The 20,364-nt window shown below is 47.8% G+C and overlaps 1 protein-coding gene and 2 non-coding genes across 3 annotated transcripts; all 3 read left to right on the forward strand.

Moving 5' to 3' along the window:
• The first annotated feature begins 1,278 nt into the window (after positions 1-1,278).
• On the forward strand, positions 1,279-13,317 carry RPS3 (ribosomal protein S3). Its single transcript, XM_073548591.1, has 7 exons — positions 1,279-1,435; positions 8,982-9,112; positions 9,561-9,654; positions 10,068-10,162; positions 11,750-11,937; positions 12,202-12,410; positions 13,246-13,317. The coding sequence occupies exons 1-6, from the start codon at positions 1,406-1,408 to the stop codon at positions 12,405-12,407; spliced, it is 744 nt and encodes a 247-aa protein (XP_073404692.1). The 5' UTR covers positions 1,279-1,405; the 3' UTR covers positions 12,408-12,410; positions 13,246-13,317.
• On the forward strand, positions 11,983-12,132 carry LOC141051633 (small nucleolar RNA SNORD15). The gene has a single exon (XR_012220662.1). It is a non-coding gene; the product is annotated as a small nucleolar RNA SNORD15 (small nucleolar RNA).
• LOC141051631 (small nucleolar RNA SNORD15) lies at positions 12,444-12,590 on the forward strand. Its single transcript, XR_012220661.1, has one exon. It is a non-coding gene; the product is annotated as a small nucleolar RNA SNORD15 (small nucleolar RNA).
• Positions 13,318-20,364: the final 7,047 nt, after the last annotated feature.

The raw sequence follows: 20,364 nt of genomic DNA on the forward strand, positions 1-20,364 counted from the left end.
TGCTCCCCTCCATCTCAGACACTGTGCTCCCCCTTGCTCCCTCCATCTCAGACACTGTGCTCCCTCCATCTCAGACACTGTGCTCCCCCTTGCTCCCTCCATCTCAGACACTGTGCTCCCCCTTGCTCCCCCCATCTCAGACACTGTGCTCCCTCCATCTCAGACACTGTGCTCCCCCTTGCTCCCTCCATCTCAGACACTGTGCTCCCCCTTGCTCCCCCCATCTCAGACACTGTGCTCCCCCTTGCTCCCCCCATCTCAGACACTGTGCTCCCCCTTGCTCCCCCCATCTCAGACACTGTGCTCCCTCCATCTCAGACACTGTGCTCCCCCTTGCTCCCCTCCATCTCAGACACTGTGCTCCCCCTTGCTCCCTCCATCTCAGACACTGTGCTCCCCCTTGCTCCCCCCATCTCAGACACTGTGCTCCCCCTTGCTCCCCTCCATCTCAGACACTGTGCTCCCCCTTGCTCCCTCCATCTCAGACACTGTGCTCCCCCTTGCTCCCCTCCATCTCAGACACTGTGCTCCCTCCATCTCAGACACTGTGCTCCCCCTTGCTCCCTCCATCTCAGACACTGTGCTCCCCCTTGCTCCCCCCATCTCAGACACTGTGCTCCCCCTTGCTCCCCCCATCTCAGACACTGTGCGCCCCCTTGCTCCCTCCATCTCAGACACTGTGCTCCCCCTTGCTCCCTCCATCTCAGACACTGTGCTCCCCCTTGCTCCCTCCATCTCAGACACTGTGCTCCCCCTTGCTCCCTCCATCTCAGACACTGTGCTCCCCCTTGCTCCCTCCATCTCAGACACTGTGCTCCCCCTTGCTCCCTCCATCTCAGACACTGTGCTCCCCCTTGCTCCCTCCATCTCAGACACTGTGCTCCCCCTTGCTCCCTCCATCTCAGACACTGTGCTCCCCCTTGCTCCCTCCATCTCAGACACTGTGCTCCCCCTTGCCCCCCCCCATCTCAGACACTGTGCTCCCCCTTGCTCCCCCCATCTCAGACACTGTGCCCCCCCTTGCTCCCCCCATCTCAGACACTGTGCTCCCCCTTGCTCCCTCCATCTCAGACACTGTGCTCCCCTCCATCTCAGACACTGTGCTCCCCCTTGCTCCCCTCCATCTCAGACACTGTGCTCCCCCTTGCACACTCTCACGCACTCCCTTTCACGTCACATTCATGGCAGAAGGAGAATTTCTTCTCATGAACTCCAGAAAAGGCAAAGGAGGCAATAATAACCCGACAACAACCTCGATGTACCAGACACCAGAACACCGCTGCAGAAGAACTACACCTCCCAGCAAGCTTCGCGCTGCAGCCGCATCTGTTTCCGCTTCCGGTTGACCGCATATAGAGACTTCCGCCGGAAGTGCTTTCCCTTTCCTTTCAGCAGCGCGGAGAAGATGGCGGTGCAGATCTCGAAGAAGAGGAAGGTGAGTGGCTCCCGGCCGATATCACGGGGTGACGCCATTAATGTCGGGGCGGTGTGATCCCCGGGGTCTCCCTGGTTGTGCTGGCGGTGAGTTGGGCGATGGTGACCAAGGAATTGGCACGGATGAGGGCGGATTGTTTGTGGCCTGTGCTCCCGGCGTACACGGCCCCTCGTATGTGTGAGAGCCGGTCTGCTGGTGGTGGGGTCCCGGACCTGTGCACCTGCAGCCCCGGAGCACTATAACTCCCAGCTTGTCCTGTACCGTGACCACTATGAGGTCTCGTCTGTGGCTTTATATAGAGACTGGATTGTGGTCTCTCTGTGACGAAATGTAGTAGTGTGTGGCGGCCTGTTATAATCCTGCCCCCTGTGTAGCGCTGTATGGGGGGTCCTCTACGATCCTGCCCCCTGTATAGCGCTGTGTGGGGGTCCTGTATAATCCTGCCCCCTGTATAGCGCTGTGTGGGGGTCCTGTATAATCCTGCCCCCTGTATAGCGCTGTGTGGGGGTCCTGTATAATCCTGCCCCCTGTATAGCGCTGTGTGGGGGTCCTGTGTAATCCTGCCCCCTGTATAGCGCTGTGTGGGGGTCCTGTGTAATCCTGCCCCCTGTATAGCGCTGTGTGGGGGTCCTGTGTAATCCTGCCCCCTGTATAGCGCTGTGTGGGGGTCCTGTATAATCCTGCCCCCTGTATAGCGCTGTGTGGGGGTCCTGTATAATCCTGCCCCCTGTATAGCGCTGTATGGGGGGTCCTGTATAATCCTGCCCCCTGTATAGCGCTGTATGGGGGGTCCTGTATAATCCTGCCCCCTGTATAGCGCTGTATGGGGGGTCCTGTATAATCCTGCCCCCTGTATAGCGCTGTATGGAGGGTCCTGTATAATCCTGCCCCCTGTATAGCGCTGTATGGGGGGTCCTGTATAATCCTGCCCCCTGTATAGCGCTGTATGGGGGGTCCTGTATAATCCTGCCCCCTGTATAGCGCTGTATGGGGGGTCCTGTATAATCCTGCCCCCTGTATAGCGCTGTATGGGGGGTCCTGTATAATCCTGCCCCCTGTATAGCGCTGTATGGGGGGTCCTGTATAATCCTGCCCCCTGTATAGCGCTGTATGGGGGGGTCCTGTATAATCCTGCCCCCTGTATAGCGCTGTATGGGGGGTCCTGTATAATCCTGCCCCCTGTATAGCGCTGTATGGGGGGTCCTGTATAATCCTGCCCCCTGTATAGCGCTGTATGGGGGGTCCTGTATAATCCTGCCCCCTGTATAGCGCTGTATGGGGGGTCCTGTATAATCCTGCCCCCTGTATAGAGCTGTATGGGGGGTCCTGTATAATCCTGCCCCCTGTATAGAGCTGTATGGGGGGTCCTGTATAATCCTTCCCACTGAAAAGGTGTGTATGAGGGTCCTTTATAACTAGCCCCCCCTATAGCGCTGTATGGGGGTCCTCTATGATCCTGCCCCCTGTATAGCGCTGTGTGGGGGTCCTGTATAATCCTGCCCCCTGTATAGTGCTGTGTGGGGGTCCTGTATAATCCTGCCCCCTGTATAGTGCTGTGTGGGGGTCCTGTATAATCCTTCCCACTGAAAAGGTGTGTATAAGGGTCCTTTATAATTAGCCCCCCATATAGCGCTGTATGGGGGTCTGCTATGATCCTGCCCCCTGTATAGCGCTGTGTGGGGGTCCTGTATAATCCTGCCCCCTGTATAGCGCTGTGTGGGGGTCCTGTATAATCCTGCCCCCTGTATAGCGCTGTATGGGGGGTCCTGTATAATCCTGCCCCCTGTATAGCGCTGTATGGGGGGTCCTGTATAATCCTGCCCCCTGTATAGCGCTGTATGGGGGGTCCTGTATAATCCTGCCCCCTGTATAGCGCTGTATGGGGGGTCCTGTATAATCCTGCCCCCTGTATAGCGCTGTATGGGGGGTCCTGTATAATCCTGCCCCCTGTATAGCGCTGTATGGGGGTCCTGTATAATCCTGCCCCCTGTATAGCGCTGTATGGGGGGTCCTGTATAATCCTGCCCCCTGTATAGCGCTGTATGGGGGGGTCCTGTATAATCCTGCCCCCTGTATAGCGCTGTATGGGGGGTCCTGTATAATCCTGCCCCCTGTATAGCGCTGTATGGGGGGTCCTGTATAATCCTGCCCCCTGTATAGCGCTGTATGGGGGGTCCTGTATAATCCTGCCCCCTGTATAGAGCTGTATGGGGGGTCCTGTATAATCCTGCCCCCTGTATAGAGCTGTATGGGGGGTCCTGTATAATCCTTCCCACTGAAAAGGTGTGTATGAGGGTCCTTTATAACTAGCCCCCCCTATAGCGCTGTATGGGGGTCCTCTATGATCCTGCCCCCTGTATAGCGCTGTGTGGGGGTCCTGTATAATCCTGCCCCCTGTATAGTGCTGTGTGGGGGTCCTGTATAATCCTGCCCCCTGTATAGTGCTGTGTGGGGGTCCTGTATAATCCTTCCCACTGAAAAGGTGTGTATAAGGGTCCTTTATAATTAGCCCCCCATATAGCGCTGTATGGGGGTCTGCTATGATCCTGCCCCCTGTATAGCGCTGTGTGGGGGTCCTGTATAATCCTGCCCCCTGTATAGCGCTGTGTGGGGGTCCTGTATAATCCTGCCCCCTGTATAGCGCTGTATGGGGGGTCCTGTATAATCCTGCCCCCTGTATAGAGCTGTATGGGGGGTCCTGTATAATCCTGCCCCCTGTATAGAGCTGTATGGGGGGTCCTGTATAATCCTTCCCACTGAAAAGGTGTGTATGAGGGTCCTTTATAACTAGCCCCCCCTATAGCGCTGTATGGGGGTCCTCTATGATCCTGCCCCCTGTATAGCGCTGTGTGGGGGTCCTGTATAATCCTGCCCCCTGTATAGTGCTGTGTGGGGGTCCTGTATAATCCTGCCCCCTGTATAGTGCTGTGTGGGGGTCCTGTATAATCCTTCCCACTGAAAAGGTGTGTATAAGGGTCCTTTATAATTAGCCCCCCATATAGCGCTGTATGGGGGTCTGCTATGATCCTGCCCCCTGTATAGCGCTGTATGGGGGTCCTGTATATTCCTGCCCCCTGTATAGTGCTGTGTGGGGGTCCTGTATAATCCTGCCCACTGAAAAGGTACGTATGAGGGTCCTTTATAATTAGCCCCCCATATAGCGCTGTATGGGGGTCCTCTATGATCCTGTCCTCTGTATAGCGGTGTATGGGGGTCCTCTATGATCCTGTCCTCTGTATAGCGGTGTATGGGGGTCCTCTATGATCCTGTCCTCTGTATAGCGGTGTATGGGGGTCCTCTATGATCCTGTCCTCTGTATAACGGTGTATGGGGGTCCTCTATGATCCTGTCCTCTGTATAGCGGTGTATGGGGGTCCTCTATGATCCTGTCCTCTCTATAACGGTGTATGGGGGTCCTCTATGATCCTGTCATCTGCATAACGGTGTATGGGGGTCTTCTATGATCCTGTCCTCTGTATAGCGGTGTATGGGGGTCTTCTATGATCCTGTCCTCTGTATAGCGGTGTATGGGGGTCCTCTATAATCCTGTCCCCTGTTTAGAGGGGTATGTGGGCTCCATTTATAATCTTGCCGACTGAAAAGGTGTGTATGGGGGTCCTTTATAATTAGCCCCCCATATAGCGGTGTATGGGTGTTCTCCATAATCCTGCCTCTGTATAGTGCTGTATAGAGTCCACTGTAATCCTTCCCCCCCCCCCCCATATAGCGCTGTATGGGGGGTCCTCTACGATCCTACCCTATGTATAGCGCTGTATGGGGGGTCCTCTATGATCCTGCCCTATGTATAGCACTGTATGGGGGGGTCCTCTATGATCCTGCCCTATGTAAAGCGCTGTATGGGGGGTCCTCTATGATCCTGCCCTATGTATAGCGCTGTATGGGGGGTCCTCTATGATCCTGCCCTATGTATAGTGCTGTATGGGGGGTCCTCTATGATCCTGCCCTATGTATAGCGCTGTATGGGGGGTCCTCTATGATCCTGCCCTATGTATAGCACTGTATGGGGGGGTCCTCTATGATCCTGCCCTATGTAAAGCGCTGTATGGGGGGTCCTCTATGATCCTGCCCTATGTATAGCGCTGTATGGGGGGTCCTCTATGATCCTGCCCTATGTATAGCGCTGTATGGGGGGTCCTCTATGATCCTGCCCTATGTATAGCGCTGTATGGGGGGTCCTCTATGATCCTGCCCTATGTATAGCGCTGTATGGGGGGTCCTCTATGATCCTGCCCTTTGTATAGCGGTGTATAGGGGTCCTCTGTATTCCTGCCCTCTGTATAGAGGCGTATTGGGATCCTGTATAGTCCTACCCCCTGTATAGCCGGTGTATGGGTGTCCTCTGTAATCATGCCCCCTGTATACAGTCATGGCCAAAAGTATTGACACCCCTGCAATTCTGTCAGATAATATTCAGTTTCTTCCTGAAAATGATTGCAAACACAAATTCTTTGGTATTATTATCTTCATTTAATTTGTCTTAAACGAAAAAACGCAAAAGAGAATGAAGCAAAAAGCAAAACATTGATCATTTCACACAAAACTCCAAAAATGGGCCGGACAAAAGTATTGGCACCCTCAGCCTAATACTTGGTTGCACAACCTTTAGCCAAAATAACTGCGACCAACCGCTTCCGGTAACCATCAATGAGTTTCTTATAATGCTCTGCTGGAATTTTAGACCATTCTTCTTTGGCAAACTACTCCAGGTCCCTGATATTCGAAGGGTGCCTTCTCCAAACTGCCATTTCTAGATCTCTCCACAGGTGTTCTATGGGATTCAGGTCTGGACTCATTGCTGGCCACCTTAGAAGTCTCCAGTGCTTTCTCTCAAACCATTTTCTAGTGCTTTTTGAAGTGTGTTTTGGGTTATTGTCCTGCTGGAAGACCCATGACCTCTGATGTAGACCCAGCTTTCTCACACTGGGCCCTAAATTATGCTGCAAAATTTGTTGGTAGTCTTCTGACTTCATAATGCCATGCACACGGTCAAGCAGTCCAGTGCCAGAGGCAGCAAAGCAACCCCAAAACATCAGGGAACCTCCGCCATGTTTGACTGTAGGGACCATGTACTTTTCTTTGAATGTCTTTTTTCTCCTGTAAACTCTATGTTGATGCTTTTGCCCTAAAAGCTCTACTTTTGTCTCATCTGACCAAAGAACATTCTTCCAAAATGTTTTAGGCTTTTTCAGGTAAGTTTTGGCAAACTCCAGCCTGGCTTTTTTATGTCTCGGGGTAAGAAGTGGGGTCTTCCTGGGTCTCCTACCATACAGTCCCTTTTCATTCAGATGCCGACAGATAGTACGGGTTGACACCATTGTACCCTCGGACTGCAGGGCAGCTTGAACTTGTTTGGATGTTAGTGGAGGTTCTTTATCCAACATCCGCACAATCTTGCGTTGAAATCTCTTGTCAATTTTTCTTTTCCGTCCACATCTAGGGAGGTTAGCCACTTGCCATGGGCTTTAAACTTCTTGATGACACTGCGCACGGTAGACACAGGAACATTCAGGTCTTTGGAGATGGACTTGTAGCCTTGAGATTGCTCATGCTTCCTCACAATTTGGTTTCTCAAGTCCTCAGACAGTTCTTTGGTCGTCTTTCTTTTCTCCATGCTCAATGTGGTACACAGAAGGACACAAGACAGAGGTTGAGTCAACTTTAATCCATGTCAACTGGCTGCAAGTGTGATTTAGTTATTGCCAACACCTGTTAGGTGCCACAGGTAAGTTACAGGTGCTGTTAATTACACAAATTATAGAAGCATCACATGATTTTTCGAACAGTGCCAATACTTTTCTCCACCCTCTTTTTTATGTTTGGTGTGGAATTATATCCAATTTGGCTTTAGGACAATTCTTTTTGTGTTTTTTCATTTAAGACAAATTAAATGAAGATAATAATACCAAAGAATTTGTGTTTGCAATCATTTTCAGGAAGAAACTGAGTATTATCTGACAGAATTGCAGGGGTGTCAATACTTTTGGCCATGACTGTAGGTGTGTATTACGGTTCTCTATTATCCTGCCCCTGTATAGCAGGTGTGTGTGGGTCCTCTATAATCTTACACCCAGATAGCGGTGTATGGGGGTCCTCTGTAATCCTGCACCCATATAGCGGTGTGTGGGGGTCCTCTGTAATCTTCCAAAAACATACTGGTAGGGAGTTCAGATTGTGCCCCCCCCCCATCGGGGACAGTGATGATAATGTGTGCAGACTGTAAAGCGCTGCGGAATATGTTAGCGCTATATGAGGATTATTATTATTATCTTGCACCCATATAGCGGTGTAAGGGGTCCTCTATAATCTTGCACCCATATAGCGGTGTATGAGGGTCCGCTATAATCCGGTCCCCTGTATAACCGGTGTATGGGGGTCCTCTATAGCTCTGTGCCTGTATAGCGGGGTTTATGGAGGTCCCCTATAATTTTGCCCCTAATATCGCTGTGTATGGGGCTCACTATAATCTGACCCCACTTGTATAGTGGTGTATTGGGGGCTTTTCATCTTGCACCCCAACTAGCAGTATATTAGGGAAATTCGTAATGTAATTTATTGGGATCCTTTGTAATCTTTCTCCCCCCCAATGTTTTGATCCCTCAGTAAAGGTACTGTCACACTTGCTAACTGATGTGAACGGATGCCACCGGGTCGTTTTTTTGACGGATCCAATGAATGAAGAATTTTAAAGGAACCGCAGCCCGAGAGAGATGCTCCGTTCGGGCATGTCGGCGGACGGCAACATTTTGGCGGATCCGCAAAACAACGGATGTCCATCCGTCAAGATCCGCCGTTAATGCAACTCAATGGGGAAAAAAGGATCCGCCAAACAAAATGGCGGATCCGTTTTTTTTTGCAAAACAGCGGATCTTGACTGATGGACAAAAACTGAAGTGTGAAATAGGCCTAAGTGGTCGCTAGTGAGCTGCCACACAGACAGATCTCACCAGCGACATCGCAGGGGTCGCTACTTACCTGTCAGACGAGGCGATCCTGACGTCCTCCCGCGTCCACGTGTCGCTTGTTATCCCAGCAGGAAGCTGACGACGAGAAACAGTCCAGGACGTTCTCGCGAGATCAGCGATAACCAGCGGGGGAGCAGTTGGAGGTAAGTATCAGACACGGCGATATCGCTATAACGTCACAAAAACCAGTGACATTATAGCGATATTGCTAGCGATATCGCTTAGTGTGACAGGCCCTTTACTAAGGTGCGGTGTTTACCTTTGAGGTTGGGGTGAAAAGAGGGCTTTTTAGAGATGCTCTAAATGCTTTGCAGAACCCGGAACCCCTCTACTGATTACTATCCAGTGCCTGGTCGTGTGCGTGCCGTGTCGGCCTCTGAGTGTTGGATCTCACTTGCTCGGTTCTCCTGTTGCAGCCAGAGGAGTCGAGCAGCGACGTCTTCCTACCAGACTGTATAGACTTGTCAGGACAGAGTTGTCAGCCATGTATGGCAGCCTTGTACTCTGCCCTGTTGGCCTTCGGTGGTCCTTACTTACATCTCCCCTCTTCTATCTGTCTGTAGTTTGTCGCTGATGGCATCTTCAAGGCTGAACTGAACGAGTTCCTGACCCGGGAACTGGCAGAAGATGGCTACTCTGGTGTGGAGGTCCGAGTCACCCCGACCAGGACGGAAATCATTATTCTTGCCACCAGGTAATCACCCCTCCAGCGCTCTTATCTTCCCAAGTTGGTTGCTGCTATGAACCCCTCCTGAATTTGTGCACACCACTGAAGCAGCGGATTCTCATTTATTAGGATGGTTGTACTTGGTAACAAAACCTCAGCTATGTAAGCGGTTCTGTTTCCAGTGGTTCTGGCTTCATTTGCTGACTGCCAAGCAGCGATATTACTGTCAGTGATTGAGAACTTAATCATCCAGGGGTGGGAAAGCTGGATTGGGCTCATATTGGATGAGACTGCATGTTTTTTGCCAGTGTTAACTACGGGAGGTGAACGACCCTGATGACATCACTCCCTATCAATCCCCTGATAAATAACGAACGATCGTGCACATGTGATTGCTTCTGGGCAATGCTGGCTGCTTTGTCGGGGTGCAGATTATTATCGTCCGTGGATAACAGTTTTGTGAATCTTCCTCCAGAACCCAGAACGTCCTCGGTGAGAAGGGGCGCCGTATCCGTGAGCTGACTGCGGTGGTACAGAAGAGATTCGGCTTTCCTGAGGGCAGCGTTGAGGTAAGTTCAGCGCTTACGGCACAGTCTCCCAGCACCACATCCGCACGGCTGAACATAACTGGGTTTACAATTATAAACCGATGTCTGGCATCCGTTCACCTTCTCAGAGAATATTTTGGAGACCTCTCACCCTGTGAGAACTACATGCTGTTGTGCCCAGCATTCGTTACTGAAACCCTTCGCCAAGGTCAAAACCTAATCACTGCCAGAGGTTGTTCGGCACCATTCTCTTCCACTTCAGGCCATCAATGCCGCCTATGTGACGTCCAATGTACTTGCCGGTTGTGGACACCATTTCCACATCGGAACGTAAAGTGAATAGCATTGAACAGCCCAATAAATGCCCTTGTCCGTCTTTGTAGTTTATGGGTTTTTTTTTTTTTCCTCTGACATATATCCGTTAATTCTTATAGCTGTACGCCGAGAAAGTTGCCACAAGAGGTCTGTGCGCCATCGCCCAAGCAGAGTCTCTGCGCTACAAGCTCCTGGGAGGCCTGGCGGTGAGAAGGTGAGGCTGGGGTTTAGTCTTTGATGTCCGACCCACAGGTTTTAACTTCAGTGATGATTTCGATGACGAGTCTAACCTCTTTCCTATGTGCCCGGGTAGCAGGGGTGCAGTGTTTTGCTTGCGGCCTCTTCTGCCCTGACACAGACTGGATGATGGATGAAGACAAGTTACGAGGCATTTGTCTGAGAAGTGAAGTCTGTGGATATCCTGGAGTTGGAGGGACATTACTGTGGGGGGGGGGGCTCATGTAGACTGTATGTCACTCGGCTCAGGAGATGGGGTATATCTATTTATTGGAACCATTCTCATCCTTTTGCTTGTTCCATACTTTGCGTCTTTCTTTCTAAAGCAATCTGTCAGTAAAATGTTTGCAAAGTGAATGTCCCATGTACAAAATGCAGGGGAGTGGGGATGGGGTGCAGGACTCCCCGTCCCAAACGCCTCCCTGGGAAACGCATCAAGCTGAGCCATTTTTACCATTATAAGGAAATGTTCACATGTGGCAGACAGTGTAGACAACTTTACAGTGTACACTGCACCAGTGAAGTGGCCAAAACTCATCCTAAACGACAGAAATAAATCCACAGATCAGCAAGTAAAACATGTGAGTTGTGATACAGATTTGGATTTGCATGGTGGTTTTCATTTTTATAGATTCCCAGTTACCCCTAGCATGTAGGAGGTTTATTGCCTGCACTCGGGCCGATGCTGTGTCTGATTCCGCATGCACCAAGCTGCTAAAATTATTAAAATAAATATAAGCACTTGAATAAACATTTTTGGAATCGTCGCACTCGCCACCATTAAAGTTCGATGTATCAAATTTACAGTTGAGAATCGCCTCTTGGGAACCTGGTTCAGTGCCATGTTGCGTCCGTACCCGCTAGATGGGAGCCCTGAGGCTGTGTGCACACGCTGCGGATTGTGGTGCGGATTCATCCGTGCTGATTTTGTAAAATCCGCAGGTCAAAAGACCTGAGGTTTTACCTGCGGATTGCTCTGCAGTTTTGCCCTGCGGTTTTTCATCTCCTCAATGGAGGAGATGGCAAACCGCAGCAGAATCCGCAGAAAGAATTGACTTGTCAATTCTTTCTGTGGATTGAAAACCGCAGATAATCCGCTCTGAAAATTCCGCACCGTCTGCACTGCGGTTTTTGATTCCCATAGGGAATCATGGTACTGTACACCACAGCAAAAACTGCTGCGGGTCCGCAGCGGTCAAATCCGCAGCAAAATTCGCAGCGTGTGCACACAGCCTGAGAGCCACTGTCAAGAGGAGCCATGAATGCCGGGAGGCAGGAGGTGGTACTCAGGGCTCTCGTCCAGTGACTTTGGACTGGCTCAAAGTTTTGTAATTTTTTTCTTCCCCTCTTCACATTATATGGTGAAATGAATCCTGTTCTATTACAAATAATCCTACAAAATACAAGACCTCATATGGCCACTGTGGGGATGGAAAAATAAAAAAGTTTGCTCTTTAAAGGCAACATTTAAAAGCCAAAAACGGTGTAGGTAAGGGGTTAATGGTGAGCTGTGGCATTTGTGTGATGACCTCACGGTGTTGAATGTGGATGTTTTCCACCATAGAGCCTGCTACGGCGTCCTGCGATTCATCATGGAGAGTGGAGCTAAGGGTTGTGAGGTCGTGGTGTCTGGCAAACTGCGAGGACAGAGAGCCAAGTCCATGAAATTTGTGGATGGACTGATGATTCACAGCGGAGACCCCGTGAACTACTATGTGGACACCGCCGTGCGCCACGTCCTGCTCAGACAAGGTGAGATGTCGGCGTTTGTAGATGGCTGCTGTCTGTGCTTCCGTCCTTCGGTGATGATCCGATGACGAGTCAGATGGGGACTGTGTCTGTGGAGGACCCGGTGCAGAGCCACGTTTTGTGTCTTTGTGTTTGGGTGATCTCCACGTGAGACGCGTCCCACCTACTGATTGATTTAGAGGCATTTGTCTGAGAAGGGTGCAAAGGGCAGTCAGGGAAGATGGGGGTTCTGATGTACCTTTACTTAATGATGGATTTATGCTACAGGTGTTCTGGGAATCAAGGTGAAGATCATGCTCCCATGGGATCCTAGTGGAAAGATTGGCCCCAAAAAGCCCCTGCCTGACCACGTCAGCATCGTGGAGCCCAAAGAAGAAATCCTGCCAACAACCCCCATCTCCGAGCAGAAAGGAGCCAAGCCAGAGCAGCAGGCGCAGCCCCCGGCCATGCCTCAGCCTGTGCCCACCGCGTAATGGGTAAGTACGGAGTTGGCGCACAGTCTGTGGAGCCTTCAGTGATGATCCGATGACGAGTCTGACAGGGCGAGTCCTTTCCTTCTGGGCTCTGTCTGCAGCACGTTCTGTGCTGCTGGCGTCCGCTCAGTGGCATGAGGGCCGTCCGTCACTTGATGTCTTTGAGGCATTTGTCTGAGAAGGTTCTAGACACTGAATACAGGGATTGTGGTCATATTGCCTGGGACTCCCAGAGGCTCACTGTGTAATACAAAATAGCGGCCGGGACTCCCAGAGGCTCACCGTGTAATAAATATGTATATCGATATATAGAGCTATTGGCTATATGCCCAAAATGGTCCAAACTAGAACTCATTTACCCCAAAACATACAGCAGACTATTAACATCTTCCCGGTCCAAGTCCTAACGTGGGTGCAATCACTGACCCTCTGCCAGTGTGAAAACAAAGTTCTATAGCAACACTTCCCTAAAAGTCCACAATTATTTAACCGATAAGGTATTGAAGTAAAGAGCAAAATTGAAACACTAGAAATGCCATAAAAATACAATGGTGGAATTACAATATTACGCTATCTTGCTGCATTTTACCCATTTTTCACAGTCCGTTCATTGTGCTTGGAACTCGGACTGGGATTCTTAGGCGTCCGTATTCTTATCACACGTGGCTTTGTGCCACAAGCGCCCCAGTCTACAGACTCGTTCCCGTCGGGACTGGATCAGCCGGGTGATTGCCCACGTCACCCCTGTAGCTTACAGCTGTGAATGACCTGATGGGTGCGACACGGACTTGTGATGTATTTTCGTTCTGACATTTTTTTTTCTTCTCTCATCTCACAGGATGCTGAATTCAAGGACGTGAAAGTTTTTGCATACGGCCCAAGTCTGTAAAATAAATGCCAAAAAAACTTACCTGGCTTGTGTTGCTGTAAATTTTAATGAGAAAATGCGCGCTGACCGTTCTTGTGGAAGCTCAGGCCAGGTGGTCTTTCCTGGAGAAGAGATCCAAACAGGCTCCCTTTACTTGTGCAGAATAGTAAATGGGAGCTGCCAGACAAGATAAGATCCCAAGATCTCGGGTGTCCTCTCTCCATTGTAGTGCACTAAGCCGTTGGTAAAAATGTTTTTACCTTCTGACTTTCAGATCTCACCATCCACTACTGCTTGGAATGCGAGACAACCATCATTTTATAGACAATCATCTCGGCTATCTCATACATAAATGTGACTTGCAGCTATTTAGCATAGGATTAGTTACGCAGATTCTTGTCAGGTCACTGCTTTGTTACTATTTTGTTCCTGGTGGTGGGAAATCATTTTCTTCGTCTAAACTACAAATTACAACCTGTTCTCACATTCCCTAATAGCTCCCTATCAGAATGTCTTTGGAGTGTGGAATTAAACCCAGTGCTGCAAGGCTGCAGTGCTGCCCTGCCATGAAAAAGATTTCCCAAGAAAAAGGAAATGGCATCATCCATCTCATCGATAGTTGTATTTCAGCCAAGGAAAGTGCCAAACTGCATCATGTGAGCACCATGACAGCTGGAAGAATACCCTTAATTTTGTATGTGCAGCACACATTGCGGATTTGGCTGAATCCACAGGTAAAATGACCTGCGGATTTCCCCTGCGTTTTTACACCTGTGGATTCCTATAATAGAAGAGGTGTGAAAACGCTGCGGATTCCGCACAAAGAATTGACATGCTGCGGAAAATAAGCCGCATTGGTTTTCCATAGGTTTACATGGTACTGTACACCGCATGGAAAACTGCAGGGCCAATTCCGCAACGTGTGCACATACCCTATGTCTGTCCATGCATTCAGAAGCCAAGAGGTGGATGACCAGGTCAACAAGTTGGTTCATCACAAGGTCTATCAATTCTGGTGCAAAAAATGAAGCAGTTGAGGTGGCTCGTAGCTTCAGAATGGTAAGATCACAGATATCGATGCACATTACACAAGTCTGGAATGGTGTCCCGAAAAATAGAATTGGACTTGTTGGTAATTCGGTTTCTAATAACCCCCTATGACAGCACACGGGAGGATGTAATCTCATCCTAATAGGGACGGGAGGCAGGAAAGAGGTCAAATAGCCGCTCACTCCTCTTTTCCCCAGTGTTATAAATGACCACAATAGTATGAACGCTTTAAATCATATTTATTATTGCTGCATCCAATAACTGAGCAAGGGAAGGGAGTTATCCGTGCTGTCGTGGTGGGTTATTAGAAACCAAATTACTGGTAAGTCTAATTCTCTTTTGTATAATAACCCCTCATGACAGCACTCAGGAGGAGTACCAAAGACTAATGTCTGAGGGACAACCGCCAGGAGAATCTCCCAAAAGCTAAATCCTTAATGAATGTAGTCTGTAGTGTTTGACAAAGGGTGTGGACAGACCAGGTAGTGGCTCTGCATATCTGTTCGATGGAGGCGCTGGCTTTTTGTGCCCATAAGACTGCCACTGATCTGGTGGAATGAGCCGTGAACTTCTGTGGAGGTGTAAGATTCAACAATTGCTCTTTTAATCCAATTGGCCATCATAGTCTTTGATGCCTTCTTTCCCCTATTCTGACCATAGGGTTGAACAAATAGGTTGTTATCCTTCATCCATTCTTTGGTTACATGGAGATCATGCAGGACTACTCTCCTTACACCAAGAGAATGTAACTCTTCTTTCTGTTCTTTGGGTTTTGGCAGAAGGAAGGTAATTTTATGTCTTGATTTTTTTTTTTTAAATTTTTTTATGAAAGTCTGAAACTACCTTAGGTGGAAATGAAGGGTCAAGGTGTGACGCACCAGCTGGTCTTCCAGTAACTCTGGTAGGGTTCATATATTGTCTCCCCCCACATGTCTAGCTGTTGTGATTGCCACCAAGAACACTGATTTCCAGGACATTTTGTCCAGCATTATTGATTAGTATGGGCTCAAATGGCGGAAGAGTCACCCCTTTCAGGACAATATTAAGGTGCCAGGTGAGGACCAGATTGATTGGTGTGGGATGAAGGCTGCTGTCTTGAATCGTTTCACCCAGCTATGTTCAGCCAGGGTCTGGTCGAAGTATGAACTCCATGCCGCCACCTGAACTTTTAGAATACTGGGTCTGAGTCCTTTTTCCAAGTCTTGTAGGAAGTCCATGATCTGGGCAATGTTTGGTTGTCTGGAAACCGATGCCTACCATGAAACACTTCTTCCAGGTCTTGTGATGCATGCTGTTTGTTACCAGTTTTCTACTTTAGGGTAGGATGTTTGACCCTTTCTGAGAGACCTTTTGGCCTTTAGAATCGAAAACTCAGAAGCCAAGCTGTTGGATGCAAGTTCTTGATGGCAGATTGGCCCTTGGTGCAGGAGATCTCTGACTGGTGGAAGGATTAGGGGACCGTCCACCCACAGGCTGGTTATAGTGCTGAATCAACTCCTTTTTGGCCAGAGGGGTGCGACCAGAATGACTGGTCTGCTCAAACCTTATTTTCTGCAGTCTTTGGTAAAACTGGAATTGGAGGAAAGGAGTAGGCTAGATTGGACCTCCATTGGTGAACGAAAGCGTCTATGCTTAGACAGGTGTCTTCTGGTTTCAGTGAGAAATGGTGGGTCACCTTTGTATTCTGGTGTCCCACAAATAGGTTGACCTCTGGGTAACCCCACTTCTTAACATCTGGAAGCCCTCTGGAATCAGACTCCACTCTCCTGGGTGGGATATCCCTTCTGCTTAGGAAGTCTTGCCTGCTTTGTTGCCTGCTCCCCTTTTATATGGAGGCTGATATGGATAGAAGATTCTCTTCAGCCCAAGAAAATATTCTTGATGAAATGCCTTTTTGGTCTTCATGGCTCCAGCTTCCCATGTGATGGATGTGTTCGACTGTAGTCACATTGTCCAAATAGATTTTCACGTGGGTACCTCGAATCAATTTTGTTGCTGCCGTGAGGCTTTCTTCCACTGCCTTCAATTCCCTGAAATTTGAGGACGGATGTCTGGCATCCACTTCTATGGTGGTCAGCGGGATCTGGATCCAAGGAACTCCCGTGTTAAGCTTCCTTGGCTTGTTCCACCAAGATAACGATGTCCTGGGTAGGTATCGAAATCCTATTCAGCGACCTAGGGGATCCATCACACACTTCAGGAATATAGGTCTGAAGGTCTCTGGAGTGTGCCTAGGCTACTGTCGGGATGAAGGATGTCATCTAGCCAACATGGTGAATCTCAAAGACACCGACTTTCTGCTCTGCAGGATGTTCACCTTTGACCTGAGCTGGATCTCTTTTGCCAAAAAAAAAAAAAATGTTTGCTCTTGAGAATCCAGAAGACCTCCTAAGAATGTCTTTGTTGAAGGGACCATATGTGACTTCTCGTGGTTTACCAGCCACCCCAGAGACAACAGGCTCTAGGACGTTGTCTATATGCTCCTGTAGTCATAGCACTGAGGGAGCTACTAGCAGGAAGTCGTTGAGATATGGGATAATGCAGATCTGTCGACTTCTGATGTGAGCCATGACCTCTGCCATAATTTTCATGAATAATCGGGGTGCTGAAGATATTCTGAATGGGAGCACTTTCAATTGGTAATGTGTTATCTGCTTCCTGTGGGCAACCGCGAATCTCATAAATGTCTAGTAGTTGGGATGAATCAGGACATGAGCGTATATCGCGGGAGTAAGTGACCCCTGTTCTTATCCATCTCCAGGATAGTGAAACGGCTCCTAAGGCCAGAAGGTTCTTCAGACCGGAATTCATTGTGTCTTGGAGCTTCTGTGCAGAGTTGTTCTCACTCTCTGTGGCCGGTAGGAGGTAAACTCTAACTTCACTCCTTCTTGGAAGGATTTTAGAACCCACGGGTTGGTGCACACCTGTCATTGTGGAGGGTAATGCAAGATACTCTCCTTCAGCCGCCTTTGGGGGGGTAGCTCCCTCTGCCTGGTTTCCTGTAACCCCTGGATTGGGAAGATGGCTCCTGAGGGAGCCAAATGGACCTCTTCCTTGTCCCAAGCATTCTCCAACAAATCATCTAGGGCTGCTCCGAACATGTATTTTCCCTTGAAGGGAGTAGATAATAGCTTCATTTTTAATGATACATCGCCACCCCGTGATTTCAGCCAAAGACCCCATCTCACTGAGTTGGATAAGGCTGATGACCTTGCCGCTACCCTGAGTGACTCTGCCGAGGCATCTGCTAAGAATGCTGCAGCTTTCTGTAGAAGGGGTAGTGAGGCGAGGATTTCTTCTGTGGGAGAACCTGCCACCAGGTGTTCGTCTAGCTGCACTAGCCCGCAAGATATTGCTCTGACTACGGATGTAGAAACCGCATTTGTATTTGATGTCCTTGCCGAGGTTTCACAGGACTTCCTCAGGAGGCCCTCCATGATGTGCTCTAGTCTAGAGGATTCTTTAAGTGGGGGGAATTCTCAAATGGTAAGGTAGTCTTCGTAGCAACGTGAGCGACCTGAATTGTCTACCTTGGGCACCTCGAACCACCATTCTGTGGTGTCCTCATCTACAGGAAATCTGTCCTTCAAGGGGATACGGAGCCTCCTTTTTTTTTTTTTTTTTTTTTTTTTGGAGAATCCAATTCTTCCAGATTTTGATTGTCTATTAAATGGTGGCAGTTTCACGTTCCAAGCAGTAGTGGATGGTGAGATATGGAGCCTGGAAGTCAGGACATTGTTACCCTTTGAGGTCCACTTCCATGCTGATCCACAGATGTTCCCTAGAAGGATGATGGTCTGGAGTAGTCTACAGTGCATGGTGGGAATTGTAGTGTGACACCTAAACGTGCTGCTGCACGGAGGGTAATCGGAAGTTTCGGATGTAGCGTCAGCGTTCTATTCTGCTATTGTCTTCCCAGAATACCCCTATAATGCTTACAGCTGTGCATGGTCTCCGATTACCCAATCTGATGGCTACACTTACCACACACTGCCATCTGCTGGTCACAACATAGACTGCAGTATGCGACGGGCTAGAAATTGTGAGAAATGATGGCACACAGTCATACAAAAACAATTTCACTTACCAACAATTTACAAGATATTGGAGAGACCTACATTTGATGTTTGAATTCAGGGGAAAATTAGAACTATGTAATTCTGAGAGTTGTGTTACCACCCTAAATATAACTCCCAGCAGAGTATACAACACATCATAAGTTATGCAAAATATCATTACTGAATGAGCTGTATTCTTGTACATAGGGGGCAGTATTATAGTAGTTATATTCTTGTACATAGGGGGCAGTATTATAGTAGTTATATTCTTGTACATAGGGGGCAGTATTATAGTAGTTATATTCTTGTACATAGGGGGCAGTATTATAGTAGTTATATTCTTGTACATAGGGAACAGTATTATAGTAGTTATATTCTTGTAGATAGGGGGCAGTATTATAGTAGTTATATTCTTGTAGATAGGGGGCAGTATTATTGTAGTTATATTCTTGTACATAGGGGGCAGTATTATAGTAGTTATATTCTTGTACATAGGGGGCAGTATTATAGTAGTTATATTCTTGTACATAGGGGGCAGTATTATAGTAGTTATATTCTTGTACATAGGGGGCAGTATTATAGTAGTTATATTCTTGTACATAGGGGGCAGTATTATAGTAGTTATATTCTTGTACATAGGGGGCAGTATTATAGTAGTTATATTCTTGTACATAGGGGGCAGTATTATAGTAGTTATATTCTTGTACATAGGGGGCAGTATTATAGTAGTTATATTCTTGTACATAGGGGGCAGTATTATAGTAGTTATATTCTTGTACATAGGGAACAGTATTATAGTAGTTAAATTCTTGTAGATAGGGGGCAGTATTATAGTAGTTATATTCTTGTACATAGGGGGCAGTATTATTGTAGTTATATTCTTGTACATAGGGGGCAGTATTATAGTAGTTATATTCTTGTACATAGGGGGCAGTATTATAGTAGTTATATTCTTGTACATAGGGGGCAGTATTATAGTAGTTATATTCTTGTACATAGGGGGCAGTATTATAGTAGTTATATTCTTGTACATAGGGGGCAGTATTATAGTAGTTATATTCTTGTACATAGGGGGCAGTATTATAGTAGTTATATTCTTGTACATAGGGGGCAGTATTATAGTAGTTATATTCTTGTACATAGGGGCAGTATTATAGTAGTTACTGTATATTCTTGTACATAGGGGCAGTATTATAGTAGTTATATTCTTGTACATAGGGGGCAGTATTATAGTAGTTATATTCTTGTACATAGGGGCGGTATTATAGTAGTTATATTCTTGTACATAGGAGCAGTATTATAGTAGTTGTATTCTTGTACATAGGAGCAGTATTATAGTAGTTGTATTCTTGTACATAGGAGCAGTATTATAGTAGTTATATTCTTGTACATAGGGGCAGTATTATAGTAGTTATATTCTTGTATATAGGGGGCAGTATTATAGTAGTTACTGTATATTCTTGTACATAGGGGCAGTATTATAGTAGTTATATTCTTGTATATAGGGGGCAGTATTATAGTAGTTGTATTGTACATAGGGGCAGTATTATAGTAGTTATATTCTTGTACATAGGGGGCAGTATTATAGTAGTTATATTCTTGTACATAGGGGGCAGTATTATAGTAGTTATATTCTTGTACATAGGAGCAGTATTATAGTAGTTATATTCTTGTACATAGGGGGCAGTATTATAGTAGTTACTGTATATTCTTGTACATAGGGGCAGTATTATAGTAGTTATATTCTTGTATATAGGGGGCAGTATTATAGTAGTTACTGTATATTCTTGTACATAGGGGCAGTATTATAGTAGTTATATTCTTGTATATAGGGGGCAGTATTATAGTAGTTGTATTGTACATAGGGGCAGTATTATAGTAGTTATATTCTTGTACATAGGGGGCAGTATTATAGTAGTTATATTCTTGTACATAGGAGCAGTATTATAGTAGTTATATTCTTGTACATAGGGGCAGTATT

The sequence above is a fragment of the Dendrobates tinctorius genome, unplaced genomic scaffold (genome assembly GCF_039654945.1).
Source record: "Dendrobates tinctorius isolate UK_male_01 unplaced genomic scaffold, ASM3965494v1 ptg000157l, whole genome shotgun sequence".
NCBI lineage: Eukaryota > Metazoa > Chordata > Amphibia > Anura > Dendrobatidae > Dendrobates > Dendrobates tinctorius.

Coding starts and splice junctions, on each gene's coding strand:
- RPS3 (XM_073548591.1), top strand. CDS start 1,406: ATGGCGGTGCAGATCTCGAAGAAGAGGAAG. Junction 9,113..9,560: donor ATCATTATTCTTGCCACCAG/GTAATCACCCCT, acceptor ATCTTCCTCCAG/AACCCAGAACGTCCTCGGTG. Junction 11,938..12,201: donor CCACGTCCTGCTCAGACAAG/GTGAGATGTCGG, acceptor TTTATGCTACAG/GTGTTCTGGGAATCAAGGTG.